Source organism: Suillus discolor (genome assembly GCF_016758755.1).
Source record: "Suillus discolor strain FC423 chromosome Unknown F5147scaffold_26, whole genome shotgun sequence".
NCBI classification, from domain to species: domain Eukaryota; kingdom Fungi; phylum Basidiomycota; class Agaricomycetes; order Boletales; family Suillaceae; genus Suillus; species Suillus discolor.
The window spans coordinates 563,163-580,698 of NW_024541273.1; the positions used below are offsets into that span (position 1 = coordinate 563,163).

At 48.5% G+C, this 17,536-nt stretch overlaps 7 protein-coding genes across 7 annotated transcripts; 5 read left to right on the forward strand and 2 right to left on the reverse strand.

Moving 5' to 3' along the window:
* Positions 1-223: 223 nt before the first annotated feature.
* On the forward strand, positions 224-1,873 carry F5147DRAFT_773560 (uncharacterized protein; the record flags this gene model as incomplete). The annotated part of the gene is made up of 5 exons (XM_041441478.1): positions 224-356; positions 403-1,003; positions 1,074-1,120; positions 1,186-1,334; positions 1,388-1,873. The coding sequence occupies 5 exons, from the start codon at positions 224-226 to the stop codon at positions 1,871-1,873; spliced, it is 1,416 nt and encodes a 471-aa protein (XP_041293122.1).
* A 2,783-nt stretch (positions 1,874-4,656) lies between these two features.
* F5147DRAFT_836967 (uncharacterized protein) lies at positions 4,657-6,616 on the reverse strand (the record flags this gene model as incomplete). Its single annotated transcript, XM_041444035.1, has 3 exons — positions 5,971-6,616; positions 5,668-5,916; positions 4,657-5,112 (listed from the first exon to the last, which is right to left on the reverse strand). The coding sequence occupies exons 1-3, from the start codon at positions 6,541-6,543 to the stop codon at positions 4,657-4,659; spliced, it is 1,278 nt and encodes a 425-aa protein (XP_041293123.1). The 5' UTR covers positions 6,544-6,616.
* Positions 6,617-8,877: 2,261 nt separating this feature from the next.
* Positions 8,878-11,546, reverse strand: F5147DRAFT_652737 (uncharacterized protein; the record flags this gene model as incomplete). Its single annotated transcript, XM_041433669.1, has 7 exons — positions 8,878-9,010; positions 9,058-9,440; positions 9,490-9,715; positions 9,865-10,604; positions 10,655-11,089; positions 11,137-11,331; positions 11,382-11,546. 7 exons carry the CDS (start codon positions 11,544-11,546, stop codon positions 8,878-8,880), a joined length of 2,277 nt encoding a protein of 758 aa, XP_041293124.1.
* A 1,234-nt stretch (positions 11,547-12,780) lies between these two features.
* F5147DRAFT_694635 (uncharacterized protein) lies at positions 12,781-13,058 on the forward strand (the record flags this gene model as incomplete). Its single annotated transcript, XM_041437320.1, has 2 exons — positions 12,781-12,831; positions 12,899-13,058. The coding sequence occupies 2 exons, from the start codon at positions 12,781-12,783 to the stop codon at positions 13,040-13,042; spliced, it is 195 nt and encodes a 64-aa protein (XP_041293125.1). The 3' UTR covers positions 13,043-13,058.
* A 1,448-nt stretch (positions 13,059-14,506) lies between these two features.
* On the forward strand, positions 14,507-15,317 carry F5147DRAFT_652738 (uncharacterized protein; the record flags this gene model as incomplete). The annotated part of the gene is made up of 4 exons (XM_041433670.1): positions 14,507-14,637; positions 14,690-14,817; positions 14,870-15,072; positions 15,123-15,317. 4 exons carry the CDS (start codon positions 14,507-14,509, stop codon positions 15,315-15,317), a joined length of 657 nt encoding a protein of 218 aa, XP_041293126.1.
* A 229-nt stretch (positions 15,318-15,546) lies between these two features.
* F5147DRAFT_549234 (uncharacterized protein) lies at positions 15,547-15,714 on the forward strand (the record flags this gene model as incomplete). Its single annotated transcript, XM_041430380.1, has 1 exon — positions 15,547-15,714. A coding segment is annotated over one exon (168 nt), but the record flags the coding sequence as incomplete, so codon positions are not given.
* A 1,115-nt stretch (positions 15,715-16,829) lies between these two features.
* F5147DRAFT_773566 (uncharacterized protein) lies at positions 16,830-17,253 on the forward strand (the record flags this gene model as incomplete). Its single annotated transcript, XM_041441479.1, has 2 exons — positions 16,830-17,150; positions 17,203-17,253. 2 exons carry the CDS (start codon positions 16,830-16,832, stop codon positions 17,251-17,253), a joined length of 372 nt encoding a protein of 123 aa, XP_041293128.1.
* Positions 17,254-17,536: the final 283 nt, after the last annotated feature.

A 17,536-nucleotide genomic window follows, 5' to 3' on the forward strand; every position in this document is an offset into this window, starting at 1 on the left:
GGGATAGATATGACAGGACAGGACATAGGGAGGACAAATGCGCGGGAAAATATTGGGTCCGATGCGCGGGAAACATCAGGTCCATCAGACTAGCATTGGGTTTAGTGGATAAACATCGGATTGAGTGGGTGAGTGTCGGATAACATTGGGAAGTGATTCGTGTGTTTGACATGCATGGGAAAATAGCTGAATATGAGCCTAGCACAAGCTCAAGTGCTACACCATGACACAGAGTCTCAAATTTTTCGGCTTCCCCCAGATGTGGGTGTTCAAAAGGCGGCAGGGCGGGGGGGAAGGGAGTGCCTGCAGAGAGTCCATGATGGCAAGATCTGTGTCCACCTCGAGCATGCAAAGATGTACGTGTTCCTGTGCTGACAAGTTTGCCTGACTAAGTGGATCCAGGCTTCGCAAATCAAGATGCCAGACGGGCCCTGGCAGACCAGATTCCTCTATCTGACCTTCACACATTGTCTCAGACGACCTCTGGCCTGCGACTTGAGGTGACTCACGAAATACAACAGCATTTTGACAACATCCTCGGTGCTTTCACCAGCACCCATTGTGCGCATTTCCATGGGGTACTACATAGTGTGAGAGGTATCATCATGGGCTCCTGTGCTCTTGAGATGCTCCTTGGGCATGGTGGGACGCTGATCCCACGATTGGCTCCAAGGGACCTCAATATTGTGGTCCCTCACGCCCGCCTACCGCTGATTGAAGTTTTCATCGTGAACACTATGGGTTTTCAGCCGATCCCTGTGACTCTGCATGCCACCTTGGCCTTGCACGTTGGCAAGTTTCGCCGTTACCATGCAGGCGGACACATCATCACAGTGTCCGAGGCGTGCATGGGCGTTGATGCACTCCATGTGGTCCTCAATGGTCCAACCACAGCTGACATGATGTTTATGTTGTGTGGAGGTCTGACTACTTTCTACCCTGAACTCACACTCAATCGGTTCACCGTGTGCAGCCAGAACGGGAGATTGATTGCGCCCAACCAGTCACTTGGCACTGTGAGCTGATTTACTATGGACATTCATCGCCACACGTCATTCCTCTGCAGTGCTCAGGGTGCCTCCTGCCCCACTCTTTGGTGAAGAGTTGCAAACCATTCCTGGTACCTCACGGTGCAATGGGACTCTCGCTACGGATTCAAATTGTTCCTAAGTCACAATGACACAGAGTGGAGGCTGGACATGGATTGCATCAACAGGCGCTGTCGTTATCGCCTGCAGGCCACATTTGCTAATGAAGACATACCTCCTCTTTTCATGCCTCAATACCACGCAGACATCAAGCAACTGGCAGTTGGGATCACAAATCACTCTCCGGTGAGTCAGTCATGGAACCCCCGCTCTCCCATCTGACCAGATGTTGTCGCCAGCGCTACAGGCGGATTTATCAAGGGTTGCTCTATGCGACGGGCTATACGCGTCCATATTTGGTTCCCGTGCCAGTTCAGGATGGCATCTCCACCTGTGGCACACTGGAGGAACTCAAAGTCAACTATTGGGTGCACCAACACACCTTCAGCGCAACAACTGCATCCCGGGCTGCCTTGCAACAACAATTTGTCCCCCAGCCGGACTTTGCGGTTCCGCAGGAGATTGTTTACATGTTCTTCTTTGAAGACCACACTAACAACCCACCGCATAACATGCTCGTGAACTGCATTGCGCCTCCCATGGTTACACAGGTCTCCTTCGATGGAAATCTGCTTATCGTCAAGGAACGTCGAGGCTCTCTGGTGAACATCACAGAGCAGGATATTGGTCTGGTCACACTCTTGCTGCAAAGGTGCGAATTCATCCTCATGGTCTCTGATGAAAGCGGCGTGCTTACACCCCTCAGTAGCATGCATATTGCCTGATGTGCCTCTCGCATATCCAAAATGCAAATCAGGCATGCAGCTCAGTCTATGGTACCGTCATTCAGCCAGTTTTGTAATAAGGAGGCACAAATAAATTTTGATCAGCTTGGCATGATTGATTTGATGTGGGATCCAAGTGAAACTCTATTCTCGATCGTTGTGCTGACAGTGAGACTGGGTTAATTTGAAAGTATGATAACTGTAAGCACTTCACACAATTGCGCTGACGACACGAAGCTGACTCGCCTCACAAGGACATTGTTTGATGATGAGCATAGCATCAATATCCGATTCGAGACCATACAAACTGGGAAGAACGATCATGTGTGTGGCTTGTGAGAACATATCATTGCCGGAAGTCTGCTCGATCATACACCCATATCCGCAACCACCAAACTCAATACAATGGCTGGACTTCATACTCTTACACAGTCAACTCATCATGGCTCACGTAAACTGTGAACTTCCAGGCCTTTATCTTGTGTTACGTAAGTTCGCAAGACATGAGTGAACTTGCTGATATAACTCTTTGTACAGAACAGAGCACCACACCCTCATTCCATTTCTCCACCTTTCGCCATTTCACATGCGTCTTCGCAGAGACCATTGAATACCCTATCATGGACATATCAGACATAGCCCGCGATATGAACAATCGCGCGAGGTTGAAAGGTCCATTCATATATGCAGCAGTGAATGAATCTTACCCAGCCGCGATGCATACAGAGTTCATGGCTTTTCTTGTGTGAGAGGGCATCATCATCTTTTTTTCAATGATGTGGTGGAAGGTTTTGTGATGGCAGACTCGTTCAACACCAATTAGATTTGGGGGATGGTGTGATGGGTCCAGTGTTTGGTCAATGATGTTTGGTTCAACAATGGTTTGGGTGGGTATGTGATGGCAGACTCATTTGACACTGATTAGAGTTCGGTGGTGGTGGGAAGGGTGCGGTGTTTGGTCCAGTTTGGAATTTCTGGGGATAGGCACTGGCGGAACAATATTGGGATGTCTGGGAGTTACTGTGTTTTGGGTAGGCGCAGCTGGCGTGTTGTTTGGCAGAATCTGGTAGCAGACACGGCGTCCATGTATGATATCATTGTAAACTCTGCTGCTTTTCTTTGTTCAATGTACAGTATGCTTGCCGAAACTAGGTGTTCCTCCTTGCCATTGCTTGGCCATCACATCTTGCACCACTGATATTATCGACAAGTTCTGCCTCTGGAACTTTGTCGGATCAATGTTGTTGTTACCAGTGTGCACGTGATCCTTCACTTGCCTGTCCCATTGTGGCAATGCCTCGAAAAGACTGCAAGGGCCAGATCCGCTCCAAGGTTTGATCACAACAATGTCTTGCTGCGGACTCCAGAGGGCGCATTACTGCACAAAATTTTAGCTCGGTGGGTTTATAACTCTCAATCTCGCTCATCTTAGTGCCTCACTATGAAGTCAGAGTCCTTGGCAATCTGGGTGTCAGAACTTCCTGACACATGAAGCCCACTGTGGGTGCAGGGATCCTGTAACTGGTTTCATGCGACTGGAGCTCACTTTGCCCATGAACTGTGAGTGCCTCTCCCGTGAGCATGCTCTCCTTGTGAATGACCGTAGATTGCCACAGCAAAGACGTTTGGACCATAATGTTGGAGAGTCTACATCTCCCCAACCTCATGACAATGGCACGGACCTGTCGTGTGCTGAGGGTCATTGCACGAGACGTGGCTCGCCAGCATTTCGGCCACATCCTCATCCCTTTCACAGGGCAGCATCAGAGCGCGTTCTTGACGGTATTGCAGAAAACACAAACCGTTGTCACCGGATCCTGCGCAAGACTGATGTTGATGGGTGAAACAATCACTCACCCACGAGACTTAAACCTCATGACTGCTGCGACAGGATTCAAAAAGTTGCACACATTCATCACTGGAGCTCTCCTTGTTCCCTGCGTCTCAAAGGAATGTCACCGGGCCTTGTATCCAGTAGTGGGCTGCTTCTGCAAATATGAAGACCACATGCGAGTCATCATGGTGTCCGCAGCCAAACCAGATATGGATGCCATGCATGTCATTCTCCATGCCCCTTCCATGGCAGACATGATTTTGATAACTACGGGAGGACTAGTGTCTTTCTACTTCAACATGTTTGTGCAGGGACTGACGCTGAAGAGCCACACAGGTCAGCTTGTGCGATCAGGGGAAAAACTGGGCTTGATCGGGCAGTGGGTTGATGACTTTGTGGTGCATGAAAGTACAGAGTTCCTGGGGCGAGCATGTGGGCAGCAATGTCTGACATTTTGGCACAAGGTGACAGAGAACACTTTTTTTTTTTAATTCCAATTTCTGTCCTTTGCAGAGTGGTACTCTATGTAGGACATTACTCTCTAGTCTACTCTAAAGGACCCCCTGTGTCCCTGTAATAATATTGAGTGCACAAATGCCCTGGTGTAGGGCGTGCCTCCACCAGTCCGCTGTTCCCGCCGGCCATTTTAGACGTGCCACTCATCTTGAGATATGACTTTGTATGTGCTGTCATGATTCTGGGTCTAACAGTTAACATTTATATATGCGTACTCAGTCGCCTAGGGCGAGCTTGTACATGCAATGATGGGCTTGTTAAACGGATATATCATGAATGGTCCTATGAGCTGTGTGGGCCATTTATGATGTGTTTGTAAGCATCGTTGAGTGAGGTTCTGTGTAGGCGAGTGAGTGATGTACATTTTGATACAGTGTGTTTCATGGGAGGGAGAAGAGAGAGAGTTTGTTGCGTTCATGGGGACGTGCATCGTTCAGTCTGGTGGCTTGCGAGGAAGCGGTAAATCACCGAAGGTCTTTCGTAGGCGTCCCATTGTGTTGAGATACCGAGTGAGATGTGGTACTGCTTCTGCTTCGGTTAGAAGGTAGGACATTGAGGATGCTTTCCGGCCTAAGGCGCTGACAAGGATGTGTCTCTCTCCACGATAATGTGGACAATCTAACAGGTAGTGCGCGACTGTCTCATTAGTTCCCGGGCAGTGTGGGCAGCAAGGTGTTGGGTGTTTGCCAATTCGGTGGAGGTGATGGTTGAGAGGAGCGTGCTGGGATCGGAGTGCAAAATAAGCTCCCATCAGGCATTTGGGGAAGGCTGCGGTTAGCTTGATGAATGAGCGGTGAAGTATTTTGGGATCAATGCAATTGATGCAATTGAAGCGGGGCGATTTTCGCCAGTCTTCCCCAGTGTTCATGAGTCGTTTGACGGTGTGCTGCTATGAGGGCCGAGATGCTGAGGGGAAGGGTGTTGTAGTGCAAATATTCTGGTAACTCCTCGCGGGGGCTGTTGTGCTGCCGTCCCTCAGCTGCTTTCTTTGTGTGCTTGTCCGCTTCCTCGTTGCCGTGGATATCCATGTGTCCCAGGATCCAGTGCAGTGATACCTTGAAGTCCTCGTGGTCTTTGGCGATTTGCTTCAGTCTGCTACTAAAATGATCTACTAGATATGATCCTGAATTCGATTGGAATCTCTCACCGGTTTGGATGACGGCCTGGTTGTCAGGGCGTTTTTACGCTTAGCCTATGTTCATAAACATAGGTACCCCCCGACATATGAAACTATAGCAGACGTTGCAATATTATATAAACTCCCGGGGTCTGCATCTCAACCTGCTTGCCAAAGCGAAGGCAGGGACTGAATCTACCAATCATAATTGGAACCCTAGCGCGAACCGCAGCCCCTGTCGTGCAAGAAACACTTCAGGTAGCAGGCCGTCTTGTAATTACCATGCAAGACGACTGACACAGCATTGGCTTCACAATCCTCACATACCCTGGGCACTCCATTCTCCCGAGCCCACACAGCAAAGTGTGGTGCAGTGTGGCTCTCAAGAGCCTCCTGCCAAACGGGTCCCTCTGGAACCTGAGGAATAGCGAGAACCGGGATGGAACCAGAACTCTCAGCTTCAACAGCCACACTGACATCCTGCGACGGGACAGTTACCGCAGGTCCTTCTGTTGAGTCAATGTTTGCAGCAGAGGGTGGATCCTCAGCTGACTTCTTGCAAGTATGTTTCTTAAGCTGCTTTCAAGATCTGAATGTCTTCGCGCAGGAGGGGCAGGCCAACGGGTCCACTGTTGGATCACGCCGAAGCGCGACCGCCACATGCCCACCCTTCTCCAAAATGCGTGTACGTTCTCTCTTAGCTGCTCTCGAGCGCTTACGAGCAAGCCTTTTCTTTTCACGATTGGCACGGTTGTGAGTCGTGCTGCCTTTCTCAAGGGCAAAGAAGGCATCAGGTGCCTCCTCATTCGCTACTTCGAGAAGATATACAAATAAAACAGACTTGATCTTATTGACCAAGCGGGGATAGTAATGGTCCCCAAAAAGTGTACACAGGGCAGTTTTTACAACCATGGAATGGTAAACTGGCCGAAGAGTCAACCAGGTAAACTGCCCCATCTCTGACTTTGTAGCCATAACTGTGTGCCCGACCAAATCTGATTGGGAGATGAAGAGACAACACCTGAAAACATTCAAGATGTCGAAGACTGAGTAGTCTTCGGGCAGAATCATCTTGCCCTTACAAGAGGGGCAAACACAGAACTGGCTCTTCGATGCGGTGTCTTGCCTGAGGGTACCATGCGGCAAACTGTGAGCAAAAGCCCCCTCTTTAACAATCCTGCGATCAAGAGAAATTGCGGCCATCAAACGCAATTGTAAGTCAAGAGTAAAAGTGAGGAGATAAAAAGAAGAAGTAAAGAAATGTGAAAAATTGCTGTGCAAGTCATTTAAAGCACTCAACAGAGAACACTTATCGACTTGCCGTAGACTGGTACACGGATGACTTGGTCAGGCGATGTGTGGAGAACGTGGATGTGGAATGGAGACTGAACACGGACTGCATGAATCCTGAGTGTCCCTATCGCATCGACCAGATGCGTGGCAATTACGAGGGCATGGACTGTGATCATGGTACATCTGTGACAACATGGTGCTGTCGAGTAGTCTCATTGAGGAATCAGACTTGTCTGTGAAATTCACGTCTGAGGAACTGGTTTCTCGCTGGCCCGTAAGTCTATCCATTGTCACACATGCATGCCTCATTGTTACTGCAGCGTTACTTTCGTTTCTGTGACAGTCTATTCTATGGGGGAGGATGCAGGCAACCATATGTGGTACAAGTGCCTGTCTGAGACAGGGTCCTGGGCCTACCTGCGGTGGATGAGTTGGAAGTCAATCTGTGGGTCCAACAATGGGACCCAGACAGGTCGACATTCTCTCGCAGGCGTTTGAGGCACACTTTTGTGTGTGTGCCTCACACAGGTATGGAACTGGATGTGCAATACACATTGTACTTTGAGGATCCAGAAATACAGGCGGCCCCTGAACCTGTTGCTGCAAAGATTGGCAGAGGTGTGTGGATTTCGGAGGAGGACGATGGGGAACCTGCTGGTCGTCAAACAGCGGCGGGGACAATCACTAGGGTTCATGCCTATCACACTGCAAGATGCACCCATCGTTAATTACCTGATCTGCAGGTAAGTAGGACTTCGAGATAACGCGAGCATCTGATGCACACGACCTGCAGCGCATGGGGCGGGAGACGTCATGGGCCACAGAGAATTGTAGACGATGCCTGAAAAAGGGAAACAAATGTAACAGACTGACACGTTCTTGAGGCAGATGCTGGATGTGGTACTTGGATCATGATTGCATACCTGGTGTGATTGTATGAGGATGCGCTACATACTAACATTGAAAGGATTACACTTTGTGAGCACACATCCGAGTCGTATTGGCAACTGCAGTTGGTGTCTGACTAATCACAAGCGCGTGCCAAGAACCTGTGTGATGCTATGCATGTGGAACAACTTGGAGCAAGGGTGCAGTGTTCGACATGTTGGTTCAGATGCCAGCAGATCATTCGGACACATAGGAGAGGTGAAACAGGGCAGGGACTACAGACTACAGAAATTCTCGGCGGCTCCATCTGAGACCTCTTTCGAACTCAGAATGAAACCGAGGCACAGCCAGGAGGTCGATACATGGAGACAGCAATCGAGTCTATGACTCGGGGTACAGACCCTTCAGTCACTTTGGACGTAGAAGTGGTGCCCCGGATGTGCCAAAAGGCTGTAGAATGTGTCCCAGCCAGTACCGGCCTGTCCAGGTAGATATGTGGCTGGCCGGTGTGTAGAGGTAGGCACAGCCAGTGTACCTTGAACCCGCAAGGTATGTAGCCTGTGTGACCACTCAGGCAGTGTGTAGAGCTAGGACTGGCCGATGTTTCCATATACAAGTGCTCGGCCAGCACTGCTCATACGACCACATATAAGGGTGCTGGCCGGCCATGTAGGGCAGGACCCAGCCTCTGGCCAGCACTCTTATGGACAGTCGTATAGGAGTCTCGGCCGAGCACATAGGGCAGGCACTGGCCAGCTTCACCAGGACCCAGCCTCTGGCCAGCCCTGCTCATACACCTATGTATAGGAGTACTGGCCAACTGTGGTAGGGCAGGGGCCAGCTCAGTGAGGACACATCCTCCGGCCAGCACTTGTATACATGGACGTATAAGAGCCTCGGCCGAGCACATAGAGCAGGTACTGGCCAGCACTTTTATACATGGTCGTATAGGAGCCCCGGCCAAGCACACAGGGCAGGTACTGGCCAGCTCAGCCATGACATAGCCCCCGGCCAGGACTGTTATACATCCCTGTATAAGAGTCCCGGCCAGGGGTATTGGACAGGTACTGGCCAGCTTAGCCAGGACACAGCCTCCAGCCAGCACTCTTATATATGATCATATAAGAGCCCTGGCCGAGCACACAGGGCAGGTACTGGGCAGCTCAGCCATGACACAGCCCCCAGCCGGGACTCTTATACTGTGCTGTATAAGAGCCCCGGCCGGGGGTATAGGCCATGTGCTCATTTTACAAGCAGGAGGCTGGCTGAACTGGCCAGTACTTGCACTACATGACTGGCCAGCACCTTTATACATGCCAGTACCTGTAGTTTACACTGAGGAGAGTGTATAAATACTCACATCTTGACACTTAAAGTCTGATCGGCATTTTTCTTGTGACTGACCAACATCACGAGTCGGCAACCCATAGTACGACGAATCTGTTCTGTAAAATCATCGAGAACTTTTTTGAGGTTTTTCTTTCGATACCTGCCAATATAGTTAGAGTAGAAATTGAACAAAAAATGACAATTTACATTGCCTGTGATTCTGCTGGGGCGCCATCCCTATTCCACTTGTCCCTCGCCTCCTCAACCTCCTTCCGATGTGCAGAGGTCATGCTGTTGAACCATTCCCTCGCATGTCCAGTCCTATACTTAATAGAATGTTGTATGCCTTTCTTCTGTTGCTGCTCCTTATCGTAGTCGTCCATCTCCTGCTTAAAGAGTTTCTGTGTGACGTCCCAAGCGTTAAGCTCCTTCTTGTAGAACCCTGCGTCCTTAGGACGAGCCGCCAACTCTCTGTCCTCAGGGGACATGCCAAGTTCTTCCTCCAGCTCTGAGTCATCTCCCAAGATCTGTTGCTCATCACGCCGATCATCAGCGTCCGTTAAGAACTGGAGGTAGTACCTCCGGATAGCCTATATATCAAGTATGTCAGCACCATTGTATACTCAGAATGAACAGTACCTTTTTCAATCCCTTTGGTAAATCCTCGGGATCCTCTCTTGTGTGATGAATTGCGACAATTTCATTGCGGATCTGTCTCAGCAAATTGTGACGGGAATTCTTTCCATTTACAAACTGATCTTTGTGGAGAGTCAGTACTCCCTCCCAAGAAGCATACCATTCAGCCATTGATGACACGTTGTATAAGTCAGGAGCTTTTGGCAGGGGTGGGTATGCGTCGCGTAACCTTAGACCAGGCCGAAAAGTTGAAATTTTGAAGGAGACGCGATCACATGCATGCAAACCAAGACGCGTCGTTACCAAATCAACCGTGTGACAAAGTGATAACTCAATTCAAATTATGTACATACACTGTCAAGTAAATACCCAAATCACCTGCGCGCCTTCTTGGCAGTCCCAGTAGGCACCCCCTCATTCATGCGCTTGCCTTGGGTAGACACAGCTGAAGACTGAAGTACAAAATGAGTAGAAGGCGACTGGAACCAAGCGCAGTTCTTGGTCTTTGCGCTGTTGACAATTGACCCAGGAGGCTTGGTGACGGACAACTTGTAGGGAGGCAACTTTTGCATGCTACCACAGTTGGTGTACTTGCATGTGTAGATGTACCGGCAAACAGAGACACGGTCTGGGGCGTCCTCGTCGCGACTCTTATCAGCAACCGTCACAGCAACCCTCTCGGCCCAGCTCTTGGTAGAGCCGCATTGGGGGCACTGTGCAGGAATATCCAGGCCCCAAGGTGAAGTCTGAGTGTGAGCGCGCGCAAATGTAGTCAGTTCCAGTTTGCAGCAACCTTCAATGTTGACTCGAGTCATCAGGATGATGCTGGTGTGCTGACCGAGGCAACCTGACATACTAAGGAGAGTGGGAAACATGCTGCGGATGCTGAGTTGCTCAATCGCGACAAGTTCCATCATGGCAACCAAAAAATTCGTGGCGACAAGAGGTTGAAAGCGAGGTGCGGGAAAGATGATTGCGCCCGCGAAGTCGAATTGAAGAACGGCCTCCTTGAGCTGAGTGTAGGGTGTCTCGTGCGCCACCACAGAGCCGCAGACCAGGAAGACGATGTGGGAGGACTTGAGGATCCTAGCATAGGGCTTTAACACTGTAGAGAGAACCTAGGATACATTAATTCATAATGTTAAAACGTCCAAAATTTTAAACTTACATGCTGAACTTCCATCGCAACATACTCTCCCTCACCTTGACCCTCCTTCCCTGCAAAGAGCCACCCACTGTCTTCTTCCGAATGGTTGGAGAGAAACGCAAAGACGCGACCGGTGGAACCAAGGTGACTGGTGAGCTCAGAAACCGTTCGAACCTGGTCGTGGGTGTAGTTGTCGATCTGCTGATATGAAGCAACGTCGAACAAGATCTCGATGTACAGAAACCCGCCGCTGGGGTAGAACTTGTCGAGGTAATGGGAGAGGAGTGGAACAGGTGTCGGGATTCTGTCCTTGCCACCAAGGATAAAATGGACGACGGCAAGGGGTGTGGCTGCCAAGATGGAGCTAGACGCCAGCTCGTACTTGCCCTTGAGCTGCAGGAAGCCTGGGAGTACAGGCGTTCCTCCTTGCTCTGGCAAAACGTTATGATAGAAGCCCTGAACAGTCAATCAATTTAAAATTTGAATAATAAAGAAAGACTCACAAAATATGGCGTGGGCTCCTTGATCGTCCGCAACGAGTGACAAGAAAGACATAAAAATATTACGTCCGTATGTCGGACGTCATCAATATGGGCCTTGGGCACCTCAATGCATTTGCTGCACATGACGCGGGGGCACGTGTTGCATTCAAAAAGTATAACGTCACCTTCCGCGCCATCGCGACAAATCAAACACCACTGACCCGCAGTCAGTCAATGAAACACTTGAAGTAGGCAAAAAAACTTACTATACTGTGATCTTCAGTTGTCCTAGTGTCTTCCGGCTCCAAGGATGACGTGGACGATTCGGCGTGTGACGCAGCGGGCACCGGAGGAGAGCCGACAGGTGCCAAAAGTTTCTTGGCAGAACCGCCACAGGACTTCTTTGCCGTGTTCTTCTTTCTAGGTGGCATAAAGACAACTGCAGCGCAAAGGACTTTGAGAATTTTCAAATCAACCAGTCATGTGATCGTGTCCATGGTTGCGCCGGCATTTTCCGTGCCAAACAATGCAGTACAAAGGACTTTGCGAATTTTCAAACCAACCAGTCATGTGATCGTGTCACGCCGGCATTTTCCACGACAAACAACATCAAATATGTTGTAACATATAGCCAGGCGCAACAATTTCACACGGTTCAATTTCAAACCACATCTCTTCCATCCGCTCACCTTGTTAGCCACCTACACAGACTGCAGCTGTGTAAGTGGCTCACAACTCACTGAGCGCTCATTCTCTACCGCGCGGTATGTGTCTCTTAATTCCAATTCTATTTCTAATTTGGGTGTATAGGTTGATCTTCTTTGGTTCATCCGGTGAAAGGATACCTAAGGTATGCCTCTTTTCAACCATCTCTTCACTGAACACCTTCTTTCTAGCCAATTTCTATTCACTGAGGAGGCTATTGGTGCGCCTGCAGATCCAAGGTCTGTTTTTGTTCAACCGTCTCTTCACTAAACACCTTCTTTCTAGTCAATTTATATTCACTGGGGAGGCTATTGGGGCGCCTCCACATATAAGGTCTATCCTTTTTTTTAAACCGTCTCTTCACTAAACGCCTTCTTTCTAGTCAATTTCCATTCACTGGGGAGGCTATTGGGGCGCCTCCACATATAAGGTCTGTCTTTTTTTTCAACAATCTCTTCACTAAACGCCTTCTTTCTAGTCAATCTATATATACTGGGGAGATCTATGTGTGCATTGGCGCACTTCTCCCTTCTTTTATCATTGAGTACTGGGGGCTTGGCTTGGGGAGGAGATCTATGTGCGCATTGGCGCACTTCTCCTCCCTTTGTTTACCCATTGAGTACTGGGGGCTTGACTTGGGGAGGAGATCTATGTGCGCATTGGCGCACTTCTCCTCCCTTTGTTTACCATTGAGTACTGGGGGCTTGGCTTGGGGAGGAGATCTATGTGCGCATTGGCGCACTTCTCCTCCCTTTTTTACCATTGAGTACTGGGGGCTTGGCTTGGGGAGGATTTAGTGTCCACATTGGTGCGCCCCTCCTTCAACCATCATTGCGCTTGGGAGGTTTAAGTGTCCACATTGGTGCGCCTCCTCCCATCATTATTGTATTGTATTTTCTCCGGAAGGATGACACCTGCTCCACCATAAGGTACTTCCCATCGCTCTCTCTTCTCAAAACAATGACCACAGCTTACAGATATGTTTCTTTTGGCTTGCTCCGATACTCAAAGGTAACCTGTTTGATATTCTCTTTGCAAATACTGATTGCGCCATTCGCAGATTATGTTATATAGTTAGCTATTCCTTTTTTTATCATACTTTTTATTACTGTATTATGACAGTACTAGACTGTCGCAGAGAGGGCCCCTCTGCGGCAGCCTTGTATTGATTTTTGCGCTCTGTTATTTTTTCTTCAATTCAATGATGCCAAATGTAACTTAGTTTTTTTAATTTGCAACGAAATCGTGATGTCAGGTTCCTTGTTCGTGCGAAAAAGTCACGTGACCCCCAAATGCAGTAACTTAGAATGTCCACCAATTTTCACCGCGGCATATTGTTGAAATAGGGGTGAGCTTGAGAGTACCCTCAGTGCGCTCGCCTTTAGTCTTGAACATGACAGAATAGATGCAGCTGCAGCTGGATTCAGTTAGCAGACAATCAGAGTAAGAGGTGAGACGCAATTGCTCTTCTCCTCAACTCAAGTGAAATACCTGAGATACATGCTGTGGGCCTTGCCAAAGCCTCGTCCGTTACTCTGATTGTCTTCTAACTGAATCCAGTCTCAGCTGAAGATTTGATATTCAGTTAGAAGACAATCAGAGTAAGGGGTGAGGCGCAATTGCTCTTCTCCTCAGCTCAGGTGAAATACCTGAGATACATCCCTTACTCTGATTGTCTTCTAACTGAATCCAGCCGCAGCTGAAGATTTGATATTCAGTTAGAAGACAATCAGAGTAAGGGGTGAGGCGCAATTGCTACTTGCCAAAAGCCTCATCCCTTGCTCCGATTGCCTTCTAACTGAATCCAGCCTACATGCAGCTGGTATCTCAGGTATTTCACCTGAGCTGAGGAGAAGAGCAATTGCGTCTCATCCCTGACTCTGATTGTCTTTCTTTTGACTGAATCCAGCCGCAGCTGAAGATTTGGTATTCAGACAATCGGAGTAAGGGGTGAGACACAATTGCTCTTCTCCTCAACTCAGGTGAAATACCTGAGATACCAGCTGCATGTAGGCTGGATTCAGTTAGAAGGCAATCGGAGCAAGGGATGAGGCTTTTGGCAAGTAGCAATTGCGCCTCACCCCTTACTCTGATTGTCTTCTAACTGAATCCAGCCGAAGCTGAAGATTTGATATTCAGTTAGAGACAATCAGAGCAGCATACTGGTTTATTACTTGCCGTCAGCATAAAGCTTGAATTTAAAAGACAAGATGTAACTTAAGTTGAGACTGCTGTTTCTCATCTGTTTCTTTCATAATACAGGCCTCTGCTTGGATGGTATGTTGCCGCAAATCATATAGTATGGCCCCGTCCAGTTTAGAAGTTATCCTGATCTGGATCTTCCACTTTTGCTCCGCATCGCACGTTGTAAATCAAAAACCTTAAAAACCATATATAGTCTACACCACCTGGTTAGAAATTTTCCCATTCTGCTATTTCAATTCTGTTCTCAATACTCCAACCACCAAGAAATGGGGGATCTTGGTGTATTCTGTCCGACAGCCTCACAGTGTAGGCGTTGAATTTCACCCAAATTTAGAAGCTATCCCGATTTGGATCTTTCAAAGTCTTTTCATCCACATCAAGACTTAAATTAAAAACCATTTATAGTCTAGATCGTCTGTGGTTGAAAAATTTATCATTCCGTCGTTTAATGTCTGTTTTTCCAAACTTCAACCACTGACAAATGGCAGATCCTGCTGTAACAATTCTGTCCAAGATCCTCCATGGGCATGTAGATGACCTACTCCGTGATTCATCGCCGTATGAGTTGCTGATAGGTGACAAAATCAATGACAATTTGCTTCAAAGAGCCAGGTAAGGGAGTCTCATGTCACTGTCCGGCAAAACTGAACAGCTGGAATTTTAGGACCAGATTGTGGGCCAAGTGGCAGGACTTACTGTCCAGTACTGGTAGCGATGTCACGGCAAATGTCATTACGGAGATTGAACTTACCAGAGCTGCGGTCGTGATAGCCCATGCTGTAGTTAATCCCCGTGAGTGTTGATTTGATGGTTGGGGGGTCTGTCATTCATTTTGTTGCCATAGTGCGGGCAGATTTAGATGTAGATCGGTTTGCAGATAGTGCCAAGGCATCCCACCCATCACATGCTGACAGCCAGAGACATAAGCTAGCAAAATATTTCCACTGTCCTTCATTCGGTTCAATATCAGAGCCGGCAACATTTGTTGACAGGCACGGAAGGATTCTCGCTTGGTATTTGCCAGAAATCATGGTGCCTGATAGAATGGTACGAGTCTGATTAATACAGTTTAAGTTCTTTTAATCAGTTATAATTAGGATCGTGTCAACCAGTCCATCAAATTGCTGAGACCTGCCTTAGATCAGTCTTTGCCCAAGCCAACTCAGAAGGCAAAGCAGCCTTGGCGTTCTCAAGGATTTGTCATGCCTTCAGGTGGGGGAGAGTTTGGAGTAGGAAGGGTGACCTTATGCCCCGGAGGATTCATGCAACGTCATGAGGTAACTTCATATTAATATACTTGCTGTGATACGGAACTAACTTAAATGGGCTAGCGGCTTCAGGATGACTTGTACCAATCAGGCACTCTTTCTTACCTGCGGTCCGAGAGTGGTTGTCCGAAATAACGGTAGCTGAACATTTGTGGTCCGCTATCACCAGTGTTATTGCGCCAGATCAATATCAGGCGGCGTGGAATCAGTTGCTAATATGAAGGATATGGTTCGTACTTCGGATCCCATTGTCTGGCCCTCAGAGTTTTCTGGATTGGAAGTTATCGTCAATCGAGAGACCCCAAGTCATCGAGACCCTGGAGCGTCGCCTTCATTTTATGACCTTTTGGTGAGCCTTGGCAAAGCTCACCATGCCATACTAGCTCTGCCAGATCTGGGTGCTGAGCTAGCATATCCCCCTTGTTACGCACTCAAATAGATCTGTTAGGCGGAGCCCTAAGAGGGGCGTCGTCCGCTAACGTTCGTGACGTAACCGGAAGGATCCGGTATAGCAAGTGAGCCTGGCGACGACTCGGCAGCGATCACAGTACGCGCGTGTCACGTGACTTCGTAGACGGATGTCTTAAAAGTCACTCAAGGTCAGGACTGTCTTGTCCGGACGATGAGGTCGATCGAGGTAGACTTAGCCGCGGAGAGCGACTAAGAAAAGATACTAGAGACTGAAGCTGAGGGGCTTCAGAGGGAAGTATGTTCCAGGGAAGATTGAGTAGATTCAAGTTAGAGAATCTAGTACAGGGTGACCGACTACTTATACTAAGTGGAGAGGGTTAAGGGCAAGGCTACCGCACAGTAGGTAAGGGTAAAGGGGATACGAGAATGGTATAGGTGCGTTGGCAACATAGCCGGATTAGTGATGGATGGTCGAAATGGGAATGAGATCGAGAAACGTTGGAACGGACCAATGGTAAGAATACAACGTGCAGGAATCCGCAGTCAGGAGAAACAGAAAGAGGAAAGCCACATTGGTGGCACGAGTCAGACCGAGTCAGAGGTGCGGGACCACATTGGTGGTCGAATCAGAGGAGGAACGTGCGTGCACGTGCATAGAGGCGGGCGATGCGAGGGACGGGAACGGTCCCGAGGATCCGGTCAACGGAAAGGCGGTAAAGGAGGACGAGCCGGTAGATGGTGAGGGCGAGATGAAGGGAAAATGATAGGGGGGCCATGTGACTGATGTTACTTGTAACACCCCTGGCACTATGGTTTACATTTTAGGAAAGGTGCTGGAGCATGGGTGCTGAAGTGGGGCGATGGGGAGAGAATTGTAATTGCCCACTTTGTCAAGGATAAAGTACATGATAGGCTTGGTGTACCGAGACCAAAGTATCCGGACCAGCGGGATTTTGAATAGAGTGGGGGCAGGTAAGAAGGGGGGTCTAAAAGCCATTCGGAGATCAAATAAGAGAATGAGAAGGGGAGTAATTTCCCAATAGTAGATGTCCAGATTAGACAAAGCTTGTGATATCAAATTGGTTGACTTCTCATACGGCAGAATCTTTCTTCGGTCTAAGCACTATGTCCTCAAAAAAACGCCAGCGTCTCAAGGCTATTTCTTATTCTTTCCAAGATAGAGGAAAGTTATCACAAAAAAAGGATTTGGATGTTGATTATGTTACTCACCAACCTACAAGAGACAGAAAGGGAAAGCCCTCTTGGGTTGAGTCTTGTGCTGATGCGCTGTATGAAACTTTGCCAGAGCATACCACCAGCCCAAGGAAACGAGCCAGAGCAGTAGATGCAGAATCACCAGACATCCCAGAAGATGATTTAAACCAAGAAATGTTTGGTGACTTTGCTATTGATGGAGAGGCTCCTGAGCAAGGGAGAAAAACAAAGGTTATCTAACAGGCCGTGGCTTACTAGTAATTGTTTCTCATAAATGACATAGACACAAAATGACTTCATAGCAGAGTATCTCACCCACCGGACACATATCTAGATGTCATCTTGGACTCAGAGAATTTGCCACAGGGATCTGTGAGACTTGCCAATGTGAAGATGCTGCCTTCCATTGCACAACTTGCACTGGCGACCACAGCTGGTGTCAGCCTTGCCTCTCAAATCACATCAGTCATTGCCTTTCCACAAAATCCAATTGTGGAATGGCAAGTGCTTCGAGGACGACACTCTTGCTGACCAAGGATTTATATGGTACATGGGCCACGGTGGAAAGTCTTGCCCTTTCTATGGAGTTGCACAAAGTCACGTTGATCAAGATGCTC